The sequence below is a fragment of the Caloenas nicobarica genome, chromosome 2 (genome assembly GCF_036013445.1).
Source record: "Caloenas nicobarica isolate bCalNic1 chromosome 2, bCalNic1.hap1, whole genome shotgun sequence".
Lineage (NCBI taxonomy): Eukaryota > Metazoa > Chordata > Aves > Columbiformes > Columbidae > Caloenas > Caloenas nicobarica.
This window is the reverse complement of record NC_088246.1, coordinates 86985766-87007626: the sequence shown is the minus strand read 5'-3', so window position 1 is coordinate 87007626 and position 21861 is coordinate 86985766. Positions and strand designations below refer to the sequence as shown.

Here is a 21861-nt window from a genome sequence, read left to right as displayed (position 1 = left end):
TGAGGGGAAATTGACTGTAAGAGAAGACTTGTTTTAGGGAAAGACTATAGCTTCACATTGAGAAGAAATATTAGTAAATTGTTTAACTGCAATTACATATAGCTAAATATGGTCAATATATGCTGATTGACATAAGCATAAAAAGCCTTGTTTCAAACTGATATTTGCAAGAGTGGCCACATCCAAGCAACTCCAAAGGCTTGTTCATGAGGTAGGCTCATGAACATCAGCTGAGAGGGATTTGTTTCAAATGAATGGATTTAGTTCATTCTACTAATGAACTAAAAAAAACCTAAAAAAACCTAAAAGAACTAAAAAAAAAACTAAAAGAAACTAAAAGAACTAAAAAAAACTAAAAAAAAAAACCTTGAGGCTGAATTGTTGACTCAGTTGAGTAAAATGCCACCTTTTTTCTTCTTTTAGAAAACAGTAAAGCGGACTCATGAATTTGAGTGCTGTAATAAAAGCCATTTAGTTTCTTGAGCTTTGGTACTAAAATACAATTTTTACAGTGGAGCTTGCATACTCTGAGAGTTCTTTGGGATGTTCTGTTACTTCAGTAACTCAACTGAAGGCTGCTTCTCTTCATGTCTTGACCTTAATGTCACACTATGTCACAAAGTACATCCAACTACAAAAGACATCCTCTCGTTACCTTTGAAGCCATGCTTGCATGTTTGCCATCTGTAGAGCTGATGAGGGTGGTCTCTCTGTGCTCCTTTGTGGGTGCGTAGGTGAGCTTTTATCACTTAACCGAGCAAATGTGATGGATACAGACATGTCAGGCTCCTTAGGCAGAACATCACAACTCATCGCTTGACTTCATCTTGATCACTTGTCATGGTAAGTCCGTACAGTGATTTTGCTTCTCACTCCTGGTCTTTCATCTACCTTATTACTCCCAGGTAGTCAGGCAGATTCACGATCTGCTTCACCAAAGAGAAGGTCACAGAATTTCAAAGGAGAAGCTGGTGGCCCTGCCACCAACCGCATGCTTCTCAACTGAAACCTGTGTTTAACTAGTAGAGATTTTTCCCTGAAACAACAGCCTGGTGTTGCAGGCCAGAAATTGCTGCGTAACTCAGAGCCTGAGCATTCCCCTTCATCATCTATCTAATCCAGTTGATGGGCTGTTCCACAGCTGGCTTCAGGTAGTTTCAGAAGTCTACTGATAGCAATGAACTCATTAAACTCAACAGTAACAGAAAGTCCATTTTAGCAGCAGCAGTGACCATGTTGTTTTACACATGCAAAATGCGCTTTTTTTTTTTCCTGCTGTCTTACGAAAACAAGACCAAACCGTTTTCTTCTTTATAGCATGATAAAGATGCACACATCTTTGGCAGATTCAGTGTAAGATTTGAGCACTAACTCTAATTCTAAACATGCTCTGTAAGCTGAAAGAAAACTGAATTTTCAAGCAATCAATAAAGGAAATACATATTTGATACTACTGGTGGAGAAGATGGGGTAACACACATGTGCATGTTTCTTAAATTTCTGTCTCCTAAAACCGCTGGAGTTTTGCATTTAGTATCACTATTTCATTTCTGCAGTCCTCTATTTCCTTTTTTTTTTTTTAATGTGGAAATTGGAAAGGAAAAAAGGCATGAAACATGAAAATTGTTCATGGAGGTTTAGTTAACTGAGCCACTAAGAGCGTTCTCTAGTCTGAGCAACAGTCAGTAGGAAGTATCGCTGGCTTATTCTGACATACTAATTGACAAGAATGTTGATTTATTGAGAGGACTCTGAAATAAAATATTTCTCTATATATTTTCCAATTAAGGGGACATGAGCTGCTTGTTGTTTAATAATGAAAAAAATAGCTACAGCATACTGTAACTTCTTTTAATAAATATTTTTATCAAATGCATAGAAAATATATTTATTCATTTTAATCTTCATGCATTTTCAAATGTGCAAACTAAGCTTGTTCGGAAAAAAAGTGAAGCAGGTTTTTAAAGGTGCCTTCCTTTTTTCTTGTTGTGAAGACTTGTTAGTCTAACTGTTTAGACTGGTGCACCATAAAAAATAGTGACAGATTTTTAATTGGCAAACAGACATAATTTTTACCAATGATGTATGTGTTATATTGATATGATTCACACATGCTCCATTTTCTGCTCAGGGAACTGAAAAAAACACCCACTGCACCAAAGCCACAACTTCCATATTTTTCTCAGCAATTTCAAAAAGGAACATAGCATGCTGGAACTGCCATTTTGCTTGACAGACAGCAGTATGCCAATTTAGAGCTCACTTAGTAAAGTGTAAAAGTGAAAACTAAAAATGGAAAGTAGCATGTATATATACCTGTCTCGATGTACAAGGTAGGAGATACATCTTTCTAAGAACACATCTCAAAAAACTCTTAACAAATTCAGGGATGCTACAGGAAAAAAAACACCCATAGAACTAATATATAATTACAGAAGTATATAATGGGTATTGTATCACCCATTTGACTTTTACTGGTGGGTTTTCCCCATCTATTTTCTTTTGAATGGTATTCCCCTATAGTCACAAGCAGAACTGATCAACCAAAGGTTTCTGATCTTATTCCTGAAAACTTCAGAGCCATTTTCAAGTAGTATGCTGTAATTAGTTTAGCAAAGACAGTAAGAACTGCTGGCAAGCACCAAGATGCATTAAATAAGGTTAAAACAACAAAAAGTGGTTTTTTTCATGGTGTTCGCTGAGTTCTTTTTGTATCAAAATCTCAGTTGCTAGTGTCCTTTACCAGAAAGCACCAAGTACAGAAATATTTCAGACCTGTGAAATATGATCTCTTGTATTACACTGAATGGTTTTGATATGTATTTATCCATGAACTTTTTAAAGGATGCTGATGTTGCTTCAGCTAAAAATGAGTAAAAATTAATCCGGATGAAACTACATGTAAGAAAAAGTTCTTACTTGTAAACTTACATTAAAAAAGAGTGAACATTCCAAGCTACCCTCAACACTCTGCTGCCTCCTTATAAACAGTAACAATAAAATAGAGCAAAGTCTTTTAGAAGAGAATAATGTGTATGTCAGTCAGGAATCAAGGTCCAGTTTCCTATACAAAGCTGGATGCAATGAACACTGATGCATTTTATCACTCTGTATGCATGTAACTCCTTTAGAGTATTCCAGATAGAAAGGTTTTGCTTCGCAAAGATCCTTAACTCTCCTGAGTTGAGGAAGTCAGAATCCCAAAATACCATGTGCCACTGCTGCTTCACTGTGTCCTTTGCAATCCTTTCACAGTCTGAGCCTTGGGAAAAAAAAAACTTAAAGAATTATAAGTGCTTTGGGCAAAAGTACATTAAGCTGCAATATTTTCTTCAGTTTTGGAATCTACTAATTCATTTCTTCTTGTTGCTTCTGTGATTTTTTAAAATCTGTATTGGGATAGATGCTCTTATTTGTAATGACAAAGTTGAATAATTGTGCCCTACACTTAGAAAAGGATGTGGGAGACTTACAGTAATAAATAAAACCTGCCAAACCCATTCCAGGTTGCATCAGCATCCCAGAGATATGTTCTTGCAAAACTGTGAGTTATTCTTACAACAAACAATTGCATTACAGCAAAAGTAGTTCTCAACAATCTTTATTCATGTTTACATTATTTTGGGGTTGACCTTGGTACCTTGGCATTGAGAATTGTAATCTCAATTTTGTTTTCAGCTGCAGAGGTTGAATCTTACCTCTCCCATAGGTACAGGAGTCATACAGCCTTCCCCTTGGAAATTATGGCAACAGGATAACCAGATTTCTAAGTGAAATAGTCCGAGCTGTTCATAGATCACGTACAGGACAACAGGCATGGCTTTGGGTTTTTACTGTAGACTTTTGTGATATTTACTTGTCTGCCTGCTTGGCAGATGGAAGTCTGAAAATAAAGTTTAAGGTGTTTTGGGAGTAATACAAAGATCTTGGATTCACATGCCTAAATTCTCCTTAAGCCCCATTCTCAAAAAAACATCTTAAAGAGTTACATGACTACTTCATTATCTTTAACAAAAGTAAACAACTGCTCCATTATTTTTTCTGCATAGATACATCTTGCTTGATCTTAATATACAACGACTTTTTTCTGAGTATGTTGACATGGTTCTTTCAAACTAACTTCAGATATTGAACAGAATTCCACAGACATTCTTTTTAGCATCTGTAATTCCAGTATTTTTGTAATTTCTGCACATATATTTATTATTTGCCAATACTGAAAAGCAAGACGCTACCTCTGCCCTTAAGACTTTGCAAAGGGTAACTGTCCTCTGTTGGAAAATAGAGCATTGTCAATGGATATGAATAATCATGTATGGCCCAAGCTCTAAAGTAATCATGACTAACATATTATTTTCAAACATTAATATAAAACACTACAAGCACCCATGTGAAAAAAAGTAAACACTGCATTGTTGTTCTATTTAATGCACTTAATAGTTTATGTAAATCTGTTGCTCAGAAATGCTACATACTTTGAGCAAATGAGACCATTTTTTAAATTACACATACCTATGAGAATATGGAATCGAATATACAAATCACAAAGGGCTTGAGGTATGTTTGTTTAAAAATGGATTGTCTCAAAAAATAACAGTCCAGCACTTCCACGGTCTTTAGAAAGCAAAGTTCCGGACTTCGTGCTCCAGTTGTTTTGTCTCTTAAATTTGGTAATACTTGTAAGAAATGAGAAAAAGTGCTTTGCTTTGTTTAATCTATTCTAGACATATTCTGTATAAATTCTTACTGCTCTTTCATTATACCTGTTTCTTTTTCCTTTAATGTTATTTAGTGTTGTTGCACGCTCTTTGATAGCTTCTGCATTCAGTCTCTAAGAAATTGGTTTTATTTGCAAGCTAAAACCATTCTTTGAATTTCTGCAGCCTGGAAGACAATGACTAATACACAACTCTTTTGCCATACTTTACATTGTAAAATGTCCCATGGAACTTTCAATTATTTCCAGATAGTATATACTAACACTGGACCCCAAAATAGCCTTTTCTAAGAAAATAGATTTCACGTATTCTTGCAATATATTGTTTACAAGAGGAAGAGAGAAATCTCATTTTTAGAAGTGCTTCAAATAAAGGCTGAAAAGACAAATATTCTCTTGAATTACCTTTATCAATTCACCTGTGGAACACATCTAATTTGAAGATAACGAGATTTTTCCACTTGTGGAGGAAGCATTGGGTGGAGAGAGTGGACTTTTCCTGTTGATTTTGCTTATTCGGCCAATGACATTTAGAATACTTTTTTGCAGTTAATGCAAATTCCAAGTTTTATCAGGAACATCACTATTTTGGTATTCAGTTTTGACCTTTTTGTGCTGAAAATAAAAAAAATTTAGTCATCTTATTGACACAAGCCCCATCCGTAAGCAGATAAATACCAAATGAAAACTATTGCAGCCATTTTTTCAAGTTCACAAGGCACATATTACTGTAATGCAGCCTGAAATATGACACTACAGCAAGGTTTTTATCTAACAATTCTTGAGAAAGGAAATGCAATTTACTGTTTAGGAATTTTCTGTTACAATGAAACTGTTCCAAATAGAGCAAACACAGAATTTGCAAATTTCATTCCATGACTCTGTACAGTTCATGTATTTTGCAGCATCATTTTGTAATACGCTATTTTGCTCATCATAAATAATTAGGTCTAGGTTGCAACTTCACCTATATTACAAAGACCTGTGGAATTATTCTGCTCTGTAGCTCTCTGAAAGGCTGCAAGATGGTCAGACAACACGGCTGTCCCGTAAAGTTGCTGAATGGCAAATGTGGGTAACTAAGAAACTAAAAAAAAAAAAAACACAACAAAAAAACCAAGAACAACAAAGAAAAAACAAACAAAACAAAACCACAACACCACAAAAAAACCCAAACCGAAACAAAAAACCCCGCCCAAATCAAACCAAAACAGAAAAACCCCAAAACCCCTAAATCTTAAAAAAAAAAAAAAGCGGGCAACTGTGACAATTCCCAAACGCTACTGAACTGTTGCAGGCGCACAGGGAACACTCGGGTGGATTTCAAGCGGCCCCGCTGTTTGAACAGGGGTCAAACCGCCGCTCGCGCGACGGTGGCCGCTGCCAGGCGCGGGGGGACCCCACTGCGGGCTCAGAGGCAAAGTCACGTTCCCCTCCTCCTGCCCCCCCCTTCTCCCAGGCCGGGATTGGTATCGCCCACCCCCCCAGCGTGCCCGCAGACGCAGCGACGGGCGCGATATTCCCCCCCGCCTCCGCCGCCACCGCGCATGCGCTGGAGTTCCCTCTCGCCCTCCCGCACCGCGGCGCTGTGTGCGTGCCGGCCGCCAGGCGGAAGGAAAGAAGCGCGGGCACGTACAGGCGCTATATCCGGCGCGATGACGCGCGGGTGGGGGACGCCGGCGGCGGCCTCGTCCCGTGCGGCGGCCTCGTCCCGCGAGGCGGCCTGCGGGCCCCGGCGGCATGAGCGGCCAGCGGCGGGCGGGCCGGGCAGCGGCGGGCGGCGGCGCGTTGCCGGCCCCTCAGCGCCCCGGCCGGCGGGGCCCCGGAGTGGGGGCGGCCTCCTGCGCTCGGCGGGGCGCGGATACCGCGGCGGGCGGCGCCGGGCGGTGTCGGGCCCGAGGTCCCGCAGGACGGAGGGTGCCGGATAGGTGAGCGCTCGGCTGCCCGGCGCGGTGTGGGTACGGCTGAGGGTGTGCTGCGCCGGGCCTGGGGCCACCTTCCCCGGGGAGCAGCGCTGGGAGCGATGAGGCCAAGGTGTGCGGATTGACAGAGCTGTCTGGAGCGCGAATGTAGCAACCGCAAAGCAACCCGTGATTTTTAGGGGAGGGGTTATGCATCTGTCGAAGATAAATTTAAAGTTAAACGTTCCTGAAGCACATTCTAAGCTTTTGGACAACTTACTACAATGGACTGAAGGAGATCTTGTTCTCCTCCTCCTCTACTCTGCCCTGGTGAGACCTCATCTGGAATATTGTGTCCAGTTCTGGGCTCCTCAGTTCAAGAAGGACAGGGAACTACTGGAGGGAGTCCAGCTCAGGGCAACAAAGATGATGAAGGGAGTGGAGCATCTCCCTTACGAGGAAAGGCTGAGGGAGCTGGGTCTCTTTAGCTTGGAGAAGAGGAGACTTAGGGGAGACCTCATTCATGGTGATCAATATGGAAAGGGTGAGTGTCAGGAGGATGGAGCCAGGCTCTTCTTGCTGACAACCAATGAGAGGACAAGGGGCAACGGGTACAAACTGGAATGCAGGAGGTTCCATTTAAATTTGAGAAGCAACATCTTCACAGTGAGGGTGACAAAACACTGGAAAAGGCTGCCCAGGGAGGTTGTGGAGTCTCCTTCTCTGGAGACATTCAAAACCCGCCTGGACGCCTTCCTGTGTAACCTCATCTAGGTGTTCCTGCTCCAGCAGGGGGATTGGACTAGATGATCTTTTGAGGTCCCTTCCAATCCCTAACATTCTGTGGTTCTTACAGTAATTTAGAAAATCGTATTGGAAGAAACAAAGGTTAGTGGGTTTTCCTTTAAGCAGTAGTCCTCATGCAATGGAAAATTTCATGGAGCACCAGGTGAGTTTCTAAAAATACTCCTATTGCAGGACTGAAACTTGTTTCATTGGGATTTCTTTTTAATCCTCAGGATTTTAGGTGATAGTGCCCCTTAAGAAGAGCAAGTGTTTAGGTTGTGTTTGAGGAACTGGCACAGATTAGCCTTGGTAAGAAATGAAATTGGCTTTCCCAGGAGATATGTTTGAAAATAGCTTGTGTGCTGTTTTATCTTACCAAACTATTCTGGGTTTTGTTCTTGCTTTTTAATAACTTCAGTAACTCTCTGAATCCTTGGAATATAAATAACCATTGAAATATTGTAATTTTCTAAAACACATGCTTTTGTTCTTCCCTGAGAAATACTCTTCTATTTCTCCATTCTTCAAAGCCAGGTTAATTTTCAAGGGCAGATGACAGAACCGACCAGCCTTTCTGTGGATGCGGAACAGGCACAGAAAAGAGAGTGTGTTGCTATACAGTTGATGAAGCATGAAAAGGAAGTTGGTGTTCCTTCTAATGAACTTGGTTCAGCAAGTGCAGCTACTGACCAGAAAGAGCATTCTACACTGGAAATAAGAAAAGGCTATGCATACAGAAGTACTGGGAGACCTGAGAAGACAGATATGATTAAGTCACTTGTGACAGATCAGGATGCGTTTGGAAACTGTGAACTATATCCACCTGTGTCTACTAATTATTCAGCAATAGAGTCATCAGAGGACAGGTGAGAATTTTTATTAATATTTTAACAGCTTTTCTATAAAAAGGGAGGGGTACTTTCATTTCATGAAAGTGAATTTCTTGGCAAAATTTCATATAGGTATAAATGTCAACTCTTAAACTTCGAAGACCAACTTCACCTTTTAGATAAACTACTTATTTTTATACTTTACTGGTGGTCTTCTTTCCCCATCTAAAGGAATAACTGATGAATTAAGCTCTTAAGGGTAGGATACAGAGCATGGGAAACTAAGAATTGAAGGCAGATACTCTGGTAACTTGGTTTTAACCTGTGAACACATTGTTAGGTGCAGTGCTGGCAAGCATGGAAGAGCTTTTTTAAGCCAAACACTTCAACTTTTTTTGGTGTGGTGGGTTTTTTTGTTTGTTTGGGTTTTTTGTTTTGTTTTTGTTTTTTTCCTTTGTAAACCTCTTGCTATAGGCTGAAGTAAAAATTTAGTTGTGTGATTCAGATTTGACAGTAGAAGTCTTTACCAGAATACTTGGTATCTAGAGGAAGAAATATATGTGAAAGTTTTAAGAAAAGATAGTCCAAACTTCTGAACACAAAATTAATGCACATTAATCGTGTCTTTATGTCGTTGAACAATATGTTAGTAAAAGAAGTGATTTCTAATTAATCCTCTTCCTATAGGTAGCCAGTAGACTATTTTATACAACATCCAAAATCTACAATAAGTGCCGCCTTAGTGAAAAAGTCACTAAAAATAAGTATATGTTTTCAAGGATGCTTTAAAAATCTTATTTAGTACTGAAATTACTAAAAATCTAAGCACAATCTAATATGTTCATGTGAGTTTTTTAATATTAATGCACACTTAATACACAGTTTCATATAAATATGTAGTAAGTGTGTTTCATATGTTGGCAAAAGTGTGGTACGTAAGGTTCTCTATCCTTCTGAATTTTTTAAAGTAGCTGCTGCTTGGCATTCTAATTCTATTTGATCTAATATGCCTTTAAACGAACTATTAATAGCAATGAGTTTAATCTGACATAAAAAATTAAATGTTCATCCCTTCATGATAATAAATGGAAGACTTTAAGCATTGTGGGTTTTTTTCATATGGTATCTTCAGTGCTGGAAGTTCCAGTCCTGCAAATCTGTTAGTATAAAACTATTTATATTTTTGCTTATAGCTCTTTCCCTTCTCTCCAGCCTAGTTTTGCTTACTGTTGTCTTAAGTTGTTAGGGTTTAGGTTTTTTTGGTGTGAGGTTTTTTGTTTATAAATTGCGAAGTCCAGGATACTCTTAAGTGAAATCTGTCATTCTTTTTTTTTTTTTTTCTTCCTTGGTATGTTTTGATCAGCAGAATCTGATTTACTAGTTCAAATAATTAATAGAATCATAGAGTAGTTTGGTTTGGAAAGGACCTTAATGGTTATCTAGTCTGACGCCCTGCAATGAGCAGGGACATCTTCAACTAGATCAGGTTGCTCAGAGCCCCATCCAGCCTGGCCTTGAATGTCTCCAGGGATGGGGCATCTACCACCGCTCTGGGCAACCTGGGCCAGTGTTTTACCACCCTCATTGTAAAAAATTTCTTCCTCATGTCTAGTCTGAATCTCCCCTCCTTTAGTTTAAAACCATTACTCCTTATCCTATTGTAAGAGGCCCTGATAAAGTCTGTACTTATCTTTCTTATAGGCCCCTTTTAAGTACTGTGTGTTTTTTTTTCTTTTGTGCATTCACGTTTTCATTTAACGATTCTTTTCCATCTGTTATTTTATTGTCACTCTGTCAAATATTAATGTGAAGGCTAATGGGGAAAGGCTTTGGTTTCCACATGCTTGTTTCAACAGATTTACTATCAGTTGTTGTGCTATAACAGTGTTGGGATACATTTTCAACTCTGAAGGCGCCTGTGCAGATGGATTGCACCTCTTAGCTACCTTGATTTCAAAACACTTCAGTGAGATTGCAATGCCTTGTTCATGCTGGATGTTAATCTGTTAGTTCCTGAATGTATGTGTTCTATCTTGTCAACTTGCAGAAACAATATAGGATAGTATCTGGAGAAGGAACATGATGCTGTTTACATCAAACTTCTTTTTTGAGTGGCCTTACTAGTTTACTAAGTTGAACGTTTTTTATCTTTGTGCATTACAACCTAAATGTATTTTTGAGGATATATCCCAAAGTAATGCTAACCCCCTGCCCCGCCACCTCCCATGAAATCCCTTGTAGAAGCAGGTTTGCTCATGCTTAGAGCAGGAGGTTGTTGCTTTATATTTTAAATGCTTGGCTTATAGATAAGCTACACTAGAGATCACTGCTGTTGGATACCAAGTTGTTTGGGGTTTTTTTAATAGTATTTTCAAGGTTAAGTATTTTTGAAATTCTTCATAAGCGTTGATCTCTGCTGAGAAATAAGATTATGCATGGAAATTAGGGTTTGTCCAGTGCCACACTGTAACAAGGATAAAGACTTGGGATAAGTATTTCTGTGATTTTTCATCTCAGCAGATAGTACTCTTTTTATGGAGAACTGTGTTTAATATCTACTGCATCTATTCTTTCTCTTTTAATTAATAATTATGTAGTATTGTTATGAATCAGATTTCAAGCAGCTACTTGAGCACCCAGGAGGCAGTTTGGACCTTTAGTAAAAACTAAACTGTAGTTTCATATGACTGCACAGTAGATGACAGTTTCCTGGTATTAACCTATATTTGTCTTTATACTAGACATTTTTTTTGTTCTCAAGGGAAATTTATGCAAATGAATTAGACATGTTACCTTTTTTAAAAGTATGCTGGCTTGGATATAAAGAAAAAGAAATACAAAGTAATAATTTACCAGTGTATTCTTTCAGCTTTAATGAGAGTAATTACCAGCTGGCTACATTGAACCCTTTCTTGCAGTCTTCCCAACTGTTTGTCCTCTCTTAGTGTAACATGGGGCAGGGTCACTGCCTTGATTTCTTCCTTTTCTTTTTCAAGCACACTGTGGGTGTTTCGGTTTTTTTTGAATAGTAGGTTACAAGCTACTAATAGTACTGGTCAATGAATAATAACCTTACACTTCTTTTCTGCCCATGTGCTTTCTTAAAAATACAAATTTTCAGTGTAACTTTCTTTTAGCAGTAAACCTAAATGATTTACTAATATGTTTGCAGTGTGGTTTTTTTATTTTTGAAGTATTTTAGCTGTGAAACTGTTATTTTAAAGCTTTTTGCTAGATGTAATTACGTGACAAATGCCACTCAGAATCACATTTAAAGGAATGTGCAATTTATTTTTTTTTGAACACTGTATGGACCTCCATTTTCAACAGTAATGTTCACACTCTAGCTTCGAGATCTCTTGATAATGCCAGGCTATTCATAGAAATTACATCCTTTTAGGCCACCATTTTCATCCTTTATGGTCATAACTTGAGTTCAGAATGTCTTTATATAGGCTCAGATGGAGGCATTTGACTCTTAAGACAGCATACCTTGACCAAAAAGCCCATATTATTCAAGGAAGAAATGTTTGTCTGGATCTCAGTTAGCCCGTAGGCTGCAATTTGGATCACACTTAAAATTTTGTTTTCTTTTTGAGTTTATAACATTCAAACCAGCTGTAGATAGCTGGCTACTTTTCATCACAAAGTTCTGTCATGTATTCTGCTCATGCTATGCAGGTTGCTCAGCCTCAGTGAAGCGTAGATACAATGCTCTGGTGAACAATGCATTCTTAGTTACAGGTATAGGTTGCAGTATTCAAACACTCAAAAAATAAGGCATTTTGCCTTCTATCTTTTGCAAATTTCCTGTAAAATTTGCAAATACAAAGGGACTTTAGTACTCTGTGGTCTCCATACAACCAGCAGAAGAGAAATTCAGGCAGTGGTTTATTACCAGTGCAGGTGTCTTATATAAGAGAGGGGAAGAGTTGAGAGGGGTTTTTTTAAAAAACTTTTTTTTCTGAGAACTCATATTGGTTTTATGAAATCGAGTTGAAAAAATACTCGGAGAAAGACCTAAGTACTTGCCTGTAATTGTGAACTGGGAAAAAAGGTAAATTAATTGCTGTAAGATTTGTGCTATTACATGAGGTATGTGTTACGTGTTGATTTTCATTGCAGCGAAGAGGACATGTATCGTGACGCAGAAGAAATAGAGAGAGAGAAAATACTGCTTTGTAAGACGAACTCTTCAGGTACATTTAAACTTTGTTTCAAATACACTATTACAATTAATTCTAGTACTTATTTCTGGTGATTTGACACCCTCATTTCCAAGGATTTTCACGCACAGATACTTGTGTGCAATAGAAGTTACTTATAATGACTGAGTCCTTTGTATGGTTTAATTCAGGAAAAGATCGATTTTATGTGAAACTAGTTGCTCTTAGTATATTTTTCCCTGTGTTTCCATACTTACTTCACAAGAGAATGTGAATTCTTTGGAAAGCAGTCATATACCTTATCTTTGAGTGTCGTGCCTGAAAATCACTTATTTATAGTTGTTATAGCAGCATCTGTTGCTGTGATTCCCTGATAACCTTATTACTACCTGTTTCAAAATGAAGGCTGTTTGGATTCCAAAAGACAACCATATTTATTCTTTCTACCATTGTTTCTTGCTTATTCAGAAAGATCTATTATCCTTCTTCCTTGTAGTCTGGCTGCTGAAAGAAGAGAAACTTTTGCCAAATGTTGTTCAGATTGCTAAGAAAATGAAAGAGTACTTTACTAATTTCTACGCTTTCTCAATTAGTATTTTTCAGAAGAGAGGAGCAGAGTGTTCTCTGTTTTCTTGGACTATATCAGTATTTTTGTTCAGTTGTCATTTTCAGAGCAAGCTCTCTTTTTCTGCCTTGGGAGCTAATAATTATTTCGTAGCTATAGGTTGTGCTGCCAGTCTCATTTGGCATCAATGTTTTTTTAAAGTGATTGAGTGTATTTAGAAATTTTATTCTTTTTCTAGGTTGTTCTTTTTCACAGTTCTCTGTACAATGTTACATATTCTGTTTTAACAGAAAATAAACTAAGCGTTGCACCTGAAATGGACATCATGGAGTACTGCAGAAAAGAATGGAGAGGAAATACACCAGTAGCAAAAAGGATGAGAAAGGTATCAGTTCTCTTTTTGTTGAATTTTGTTGGCCTTTTTGTTTTCATTTGTATGTTTAGTGGGTGATGTCCTATGGGAACAATACTTAAAATGGGAAGTGCAATAACAAAGTTTTCCAGTGTCTGGTCTTAGAAGTGACTGTGAACTGGAAGATTATTTTGTTTGTATTCATTCAAAGTGTGTTTTTTGGTAAGGCTCCTTCATAATATAGGGGTTTGATTAATACTGTTCTTCATCGCTGTTTTCAATTGGAGTTTTAATTTTTTTTTTAATTACCGTAAAATGGTAATCTTGTGCGTGGTTGACATGGCAGAGCAGATAACCAAACTTTTTAATAGAAGACGAGTATCTGAAGTTTGTGAATTGCTTGATTTTTTTAAGACCAGAAGCTTTAATGAATAGACTCAGTTCTTCTTATTTTTTTCTTGAATTCCTATTTTTTGGTAGGTTTTTGGACTAGTTTTCTTAAATTAATCTTGAGCTAGGATGGTAAAAAATAAAGCATAAGGTTGGTTGGGTATTGCTGAAACTTCTTGTAAGCATGATGTATTTTTAGACTTGTAGTCTTATGTGTGCATGTTTGGATTTTTTTTTTTTTTTTTTAAACTTAAATGGGTTAGCTACCCACATTTCAATAATGTTTCTGCTCTGTCATCAAATAAATGCAACAACCAATTATCTACTTGGATTTCTTTGGTTTTTTGTTTCTTATTCAGCAGAACTGAAGAAGTTTTTTTCAAAGTATGGTTTGTGACATAAAAGCATTTGAACTTCCAAAATGGGTAGTGGATCAACCCCCCCACCGTTTTTTTTTTTTTAGTAGCATTAGCATTTGGATGCTAATATTCCAATATCTTTTATGATACTGGTGCATGACCTTAAAATATTTTATTAATGCTTTCATGTTATTTGGATTTTGTGTGTTGGTGGTTTGTTTCTTTGTTTGTTGTTGTTTTTTATTGTTGTTTTTTGTTGTGTTTTGTTTGGTTTTGGTTTTGTTTGTTTCTAGGGATATGAAGCAGTTGCTCAGAAGTTTGCGTCTATAAGGACGGTACGAGGAGATAACTATTGTGCTCTCAGAGCAACCTTGTTCCAGGCCCTGACCCAAACTACCCAGTTACCAGGCTGGCTGCAGAACGAGGATTTTACTGTGGTATGTATCAAAATCTGATTTTTCTGACAGTAGAGGAATGTTGGTTCTGACCTATTGGATTACTTTACGATCTCATTTGTCTATTATGCTATAGGTGCTCACTTCTCAATATCACTCGAATTGAGAAGTGGTAGTGTTCAGTTTTGTTGTGGGTTTACAGTGATTCTTTCAACTTGGAATTGAATCCAGATCCTCTTAGTTTCCAGTTTGTAATGTATAAATGTTAACTGTAGTGCTGACTGTAATGTAACTTGTCTGTCTTTGTCTTGCCCGCTTAGTTTCTTCTTACTGCATATAATACATCAATAAGAGGTTTCCCACAAGACAGCTGGTAACAACGAAAAATATAGGCAACTCATTTTAAACACATTTGAAAAAAACCATAGCTTTTCAAAATCATATATATTCTTGTGTACTATATATGGTTTCTCTAGAAAGCAGATTAACCAATTGGATGCTGCAGGTTTTTCTGAATCTCTGTGTTACCTGTGTCTTAAATATTACTTAAAATAAGTGCAAGAGCAACTCCAGCCTGACACGAAGAACTGTTCTTGTGGAGTATTGATGGAAAAGCAAAGCAAGGTGTATTACTAGGAGCTGAAGAAAAGTATTCCAGGTATTGGCTTGCATCAACAAAGTCCTTTTGATATCAGTGAACATGGAAGAAACATGTAAGACGCTGCCTATGGAGAAGTGTCCCACTTCAGGGGAGTAAGTTTCCAGTTGTATAGGTTGCTGCTGGAAATGTAAATGATCAAAGTCCAATGTGTCGTAGGCTGGCAGTTCAGGTAGAATCATAGAGACCGTCTTAAAATTTTTCATTGTGTTCATTGTTAAGTAAACTTGTGCTGATAGGTTTTTGTAATTACTGATAAAATATTTTTTTAAAATGTTTCTTACTGCAGCAGTAAATCATAAAAATATTTTTTTAAGAAAAACATGTTCTCCCAGCTGACAACCATCTCCACATTATCAAACTGGAGAAGATAGTTTCCTAGTGCTCCTTTGAAGACCATGCAAACTTTTTTAAATGGTATACTTTGCAGTTTTTAGTGATGTTCATCTATTTTTTTCTTACTAATTTAGAGAGGAAAATGTGTCATATGATAATTAACATTTTTTGAAAAAGGTGTTCACTGTAAAACTGAGATGAGAAACTGTTAACACATCAAAGCAGAGGGCATGTAAGAGAAACGTGTGGTGACAGCTAGCAGTACAACTTTAGCAAGGATTTTTTTTTAATTTAAAATGGTGTTTATGTGCACATTTCTGGTTGTAGAAGTAACTGGCATCTAATCTTTGATTATTTAGTTCTATATGTCCAATTAGCACAGGATGCAAGGCTGGGGTGGCAGGAGGTATGTGTGTATCTGACAAATACCTAGTTGCTGTTAAAGAGAACATATTACTAACTTGGAGTCCTCCCAAAGTGAAACCTGACTGGTGATGGCTGGTGGTGTATGTGCTGCTTTAGCCAAACATTTAATTCATTGTGAGACACAAGTTGCTCTTCCAGTTCTAGTGGTAAAAAGGGTTAATAAATGAGGGTAAAAAACCGGGCATGCAACTGTAAAAGCTCTTAACTGAGCAGGTGTAGCATGTGAGGGGCAGATCTGAGACTAAAGTATGATCTGATGCATCAAGTAATCCCCAGGCTGTTTTCTTTATTATAAGAAAACCTGTACCATAGTGTTTTAATTATGTTCCCTGAAAAGAAAACACAGTTTGTGTGTTCTGAGCAGACTAGTTGTCTCTCCACTGAGACTTCTGGATGGATGTCGTCATATCTTAAACCTTCCCTTCTGTTTGATCAGGGATACTTTCAAACACAGTCACTGTCATCTGCCGCTGGAGTTCGTTGTTTGTTTTTGGTTTTTTGTTAAAAAAAAAAAAGGCCATGATTACTTTGGGGTGATTTCCACCCCCCCGCCCAGTGCTTATATATTGCTTAGATGTGGAAATAGTAATAGGCCAGTATTTTAACTTTTATCCAGCACATATTATAAAGAGCAAGTTGTGTTCAGTTATGGTCAATCTTAATATGATATCTGTTCAGAAGATCATGTGAGGGATCGTTTTAAGGTCAAAATGTGTGGGTTGGTGGTGTTTGTTTTGGTTTTTTTGTTCATTTGGGGTTTTTTAATACTAAAATAATGATGTGCAAGTCAGTGGCTTTTCCTTTCAAGGTTTTTTTGACTTATGCTGCCTTCTCTTCTCTCAACTTCCAGCTTCCTGAAAAGTTGCTGAGCAAATATGACTGGATCAAAGAGTGGCAGCTAAAACAAAAACTGGGCAGCAAGATGGGAGAAATAAGCAATGAAATTAAAGAATATTTAATACTTCTAAGGAAAAAGGTTGGAAAAGTATTTATTCTTGGTCACTAGAAAATAATAAAAATGACAAAGATTTTTGAATGTGGTGAATTTAGCATAAAGATGCTTTCACTAGTTAAAAAAATCACTTTTTTCTATGTATACTGAAAAAAAAATCAAGAAAAGAATGTCTATTCTGATCTGTAGGAGCTTTCTAGTCTTCTGCTGCCTGCATTAGCTGGAAGTAATTTGTAGGCCCTGTAGAAAACTGTTAGGTTTCAATGAAGAAATTAATGTAACAGTAAAATTTTGTCATATTGCATCTGTTATTTCTGGTATTCATTTGAAGGAATTTGGTATACTGTGGATAAATGCTGTTTCTACCTCGATCAGGTCTTGGAAAGAAAAGCAAATACAGAATAATGCTGAAGTAATTTCAAAGGAGTAGTTTTTGTTCCACATTTGTATGTTTTTGTTTTAGGTTAATGTAACAGGAAAATGGTTGTGCCCTTTCAGTGTTTGTAGTACATTACGTAGCCCTGTCTTCAACCCCTTGAAACTCTGGAACTATTTATTGATAAAAACTCTTCAGTTGTTCCTGTCGTACTGCATATTCTCTTTTTTTGAAGGCTTTTAAGAATATTTTAAAGGCTGCGGTTTCTGAGGGTGGGAATGAAATATGCATTCTGAGTAACTGAAATGTAAAAATGTGAAGGATGTAGGATTTATGATAACGGGAAACAAAAAGTTTATTCTATCACTGCTTATTGTCCCATGCCAATACTGGTTTTAACACGTTGCAGCAGTTTCCAACATCTACTCCTTTTGTTTTGCTTAAGGACTAATTTAAGCAAATCAGACTAACTCAACTTGACCTTGATAGGATTACAGCTATGGAAATATTCTCCAGTGTTTTTAAAAAGGCACAAAGCCCTTCATAAATTCAAATTCTGAGTGACTATACTGAATATCTGACAATTCACAAGTGGCTTTTTACAGCTCTTCCGTGATGGTGGCTATTGATACATGTTGTGTATGTTGTGTTGGTTTTTTATTTTTTTTATAGTGGAAGAATATAAGTGAAATCAAGGGTCCTGTTGAGAAACAAGAAGCTTGTGATACGTTGTTTAAAAATGAAGAAGAGGAGTATAGTCTCTATGAAGCACTAAAATTTTTGATGCTTAACACTGCCATCGAGTTATACAATGATGATAAAAATGGAAGGAGAGTTCCTGTCTTCTCATGGCTACTGTTTGCACGGGATACGTCTAGCAACCCTTGTCAGTTAATGCATAATCATTTGAATCATATCGGTCACAGTGGAGGCCTTGAACAAGTAAGGAGAGATTGTTCATAACGTTATTTTCCCATTTTGGACATTTTGTTTTCAAGTGGTTTAACAAATCACCCAGCTTTTGTTGGTCTGACTAAATTTAATGGTGTAGTGTCTGGTCTTTCATTGGCAAAAATACAGTATGACTGCTTGCTTGTGGTAAGAGTGTGTAAAGGCCTTCCTTTTAAACATGGGTTGATTTTATTTTATTTTATTTTTTTTCTCCCTGGTGGCTGATGCTTAGTTAGCAGTCTTTGGAAGTATGGAATTCTATTAGTAGTAATATTTGTATTAGTCTCTTGTTAGCTTTTCTGAAAAGTACGATAAAAGCTAATACTCAAATTATGAAGAAAAGATAATGTGTAGTACCTATACTCAGTGAATTCTGATAAACAGTTACTGCCTTATACATTGCAGAAATTATATGCATATTACTAAAAAAAGCCCCAAAACAATGTAGTGGTTAATGAGCTGAACAGTATGAAAGGCTTTTAGAAACATGCATTTAAAGAAATCCCATTGAATATGTTGTAAGTATAGTCCTGCAGTTAAATTCACCAATTACTTATACACACTAGAAATATGGAAATAATACGTTTTGTTTGTGTTTATTGGTTTTAAAATCTGTTAACTGTAGTACAGATGAGACAGGTTGCTGATACTGTTAAATTAGCTGGTTCACTGACTTTTTTACTGTCCAGTCAATGAGTAAGATTGCCTATTTTTGTGCGGACTAGATGGATTTATTTCAGTGGTAATTCTTTGTAAATTGGTATTTAGAACAGGAGATACTTGCCACTGTAGGAGACAGGATAGAAGCTTTTACAGCTTCTTTCTCCAAATTCCTTCTGTTATCAACAGGCTTTGTAAAGGCTTTTTATTTGGCTAGAGAGTTCAGAGTATCCTTTGGAGGGAAAGGATCGTTGCCTGAAACATGTTATTGTCTAGTTTAGTGACTTAACAGGGTGAATACTGATACAAGGGAATGTCTTTCCTGCCTGTTTGTGGCCATAGGGAAGTGGGATTCCCTGTAGCTTTTCTTCAGGGCTAACATCCTACTATGCCATTGTTGGGTCTGAAGAGCTTCATGTTAAAAACATGGTATCTTAGAAGTATGCGATTGAGATACTGAACTAGAGATGGTGATGTATATGCATTCTTGCTTCATATATTTTTCTTTGAAAAACTAGATCTGGTAGTTACTAGTTTAGTATTTCTATGAGAAATATCTTGTAAAAGGTATGCTTAATTTTACACATCATATTTCTGCTTCTTTTTCAATGCAGGTGGAAATGTTTCTCCTTGCTTATGCTCTGCAGTATACCATCCAAGTGTATCGACTGTATAAATATAATACTGATGAATTCATCACGCTTTATCCCAATGACCCGCAGGAGGACTGGCCTGTGGTGACTCTCATAACTGAAGATGACAGACATTATAATATTCCAGTCAGAATGTGCCAAGAGACTGTGCTGTAAACAAGTGATTTTTAGCAGACAAACCCATGCTGTTTGTTGAGGTTTCCAGTGCTATTTTTAAACATGACGACGATGAAGTCTGAGTTATTAAATCTACAACTTGAAATCCATGTTTTAGAAGTTTACATCTGAAATATCAGGTACCAGCTTGAAGAGTAAGAATTTTGCAAGTATGACTTTTGTTGTCTGTTAAGAAAAGGAAGGAAACTTGTGCAGTCCTTTTTTTTGAAGGGCTTACTCTGAACAAGAGTACAAGAACTATAGATTTACTTATTTTAAGAAGAGAGGTGAGGCTCTGTGGTAAAACATGAGCTGATCTTCACCTCTCCAAAATAACGAGATAATGATGAATTGAAATTTCTGGAAAAGTAAGCTGGCAGTACCCTTAACTGATAATTGTAATGCTGCCGAGGAGCAATTTGTACAAATCTTGGGTCTTGGGAAGCAATAGAATTCTTTTGCAGTTGGAATTTAATCCCTGCCATGGTTTATGGTATAAGAGAGGTGGTGTTTAAACTTTTCTAATGCTTTGGGGATTTTTTTCCTACGTTAATGTCTCTTATTTAGAAGCTGGTCATCTGTGACACTGAAAATGAAGAGCTCTTCCCTTTTTCAACTCCTTGAGAAGGTCATGGCAAAGAGACTTGATAATAAGTGGCTTATGAATGTTGTTTATTAGTAGGTCACAAATTCAAAACCTACACAGAGTTTGAAATAACCATGTGCCCACAAACTTCCATGTCTGTTCATATGACTGTTCCTGGAGTGTTACCTTGCTGGTAGCTGCTGTGGAGAACATGAGGATTTTGATTTGTCCGGGGAGTGCAGTAGATGGAAGTAAACTTCTGGTGCAACTTCTCCACTCTTGGGAGGAGTATGCGGGACATCCTCTTTCTGCTCAGAATTATTTATTATTCTTTAAATTGAAGGAATACAGAATATATCAGATGCTGGGAGTGCTGACATACCTAAAAAAAATTAAATAAAACCTTCACCTTTAGCTTACAGTGGAAGTATGCCCTAGAGATGATTCTCAAAATAAGAGAGTTAAATGCTGGTGATACACAGATCACTTGGCTTCTCTTAGAAGGCCTTATAGAAGGGGATAAGATTATAAAAACTATTTTTCATTCAAATATTCTAGAGGAAATGACATGCAAAACTTCTGGCGTGCAAAACTTCAAATTGTCCTGTTTTGTTCTACTTAAAATTAATTTGTTAACTTATATTGTGAAAGGTAATTACACAATGAGAATGTGTGTTCATTATGTTCTAAAAAATGTGTTTTAGACACAGCTTAATGAGGGCTATCGTGTACTCTGTTATATTTATGTTGATTTTTGCCTTTAAAACAACTAATTTCATCTGTTACTGAAAAATTATGGGAGCTACAAGGGAATAAAAATAAACCAGTTCATCTGGCAATATTTTTTTTCTTGTTTCATGCCCCGTTTTCTCTCTAGCTTTACATTCTTGAGTTTTTACTTTTGAAACCCTTGTTCCAGTTAGTTATTTCTTGAAAGCTGCAAAGCATAGTAATGTATGTAAAACAGCAACTATCGGCTTGCTGCTTGCACATGGACAGCAAAAAAATTTCTTTGAATTACTGTTGTCCAAGTGACACTGAGGGGAAAGAAAAATAAATTAGCTTTTGAAACTCTGATAAAGTTGTAGTTATGATTTAAATAACTGAAATTACTTAAATCTTGGTATCTTCTAATTGTCATATATTCTTGAGATGAATTTTAATCAACTGAACACCTCCTAGAAAAAAGACTTCTGTCATACGTTTAGAGCTGTGGCTCTGAATGGATGACAAAAGCCTCTAAAGCAGAAGCTATTTAAGGGCAGAGTTTGCAGCCATTAGGCATGTGAACAATTCACGTAATTGGCTTGTGTGTCTGAGAAATGCAGGACTGAGCGTAAGGTATGTGTACACCTTAAGTCACTTATTCTTCCAGAAGCTGAGTGACAAGTAGGAGAAAAACTGATGTTACTTTGTAGTTTCCATCCATATTTTGGAGATAAGCAATTAGTCTGTGCTGTAGTGTGCAGTATATTGATTTATCTTAAATTTAAAGTATAAAATTGACAACTGACAGTTTTTTCATCTAGACTTACACAATGAATAAATACTGCTTTTCTGTTGGGTCCCCTCCCAGTTTTCTATTGAATTAACTACAAGAGTCAGTTCATTTAATATGAAGTGGAAGTGAGGGATGGAAAAAGAAG

General features: G+C 37.1%; 1 protein-coding gene across 7 annotated transcripts; it reads left to right on the top strand.

Annotated features, from left to right (window-relative positions):
* Window positions 1–6396: 6396 nt before the first annotated feature.
* OTULIN (OTU deubiquitinase with linear linkage specificity) lies at window positions 6397–21658 on the top strand. 7 transcript variants are annotated; one of them, XM_065628560.1, is made up of 8 exons: window positions 6397–6645; window positions 7935–8270; window positions 12360–12433; window positions 13256–13350; window positions 14360–14503; window positions 16732–16857; window positions 17882–18151; window positions 19435–21658. In XM_065628560.1, the coding sequence occupies exons 1-8, from the start codon at window positions 6458–6460 to the stop codon at window positions 19627–19629; spliced, it is 1428 nt and encodes a 475-aa protein (XP_065484632.1). In that variant the 5' UTR covers window positions 6397–6457; the 3' UTR covers window positions 19630–21658. The 7 variants fall into 7 exon arrangements, with proteins under 7 accessions (XP_065484632.1, XP_065484637.1, XP_065484636.1 ...); XM_065628565.1 differs by having other exon boundaries at window positions 6564–6645; window positions 7939–8270; window positions 19435–21657; XM_065628564.1 differs by lacking the exon at window positions 6397–6645 and adding an exon at window positions 6652–6751.
* Window positions 21659–21861: the final 203 nt, after the last annotated feature.

What these genes read in the sequence shown, in the direction of transcription:
- OTULIN (XM_065628560.1), top strand. Translation starts at nt 6,458, where the DNA reads ATGAGCGGCCAGCGGCGGGCGGGCCGGGCAGCGGCGGGCGGCGGCGCG. An exon ending in TAGCAAAAAGGATGAGAAAG is followed by an intron (nt 13,351 to 14,359) that starts GTATCAGTTCTC and finishes GTTTGTTTCTAG; the next exon opens with GGATATGAAGCAGTTGCTCA. An exon ending in AGAACGAGGATTTTACTGTG is followed by an intron (nt 14,504 to 16,731) that starts GTATGTATCAAA and finishes CTCAACTTCCAG; the next exon opens with CTTCCTGAAAAGTTGCTGAG.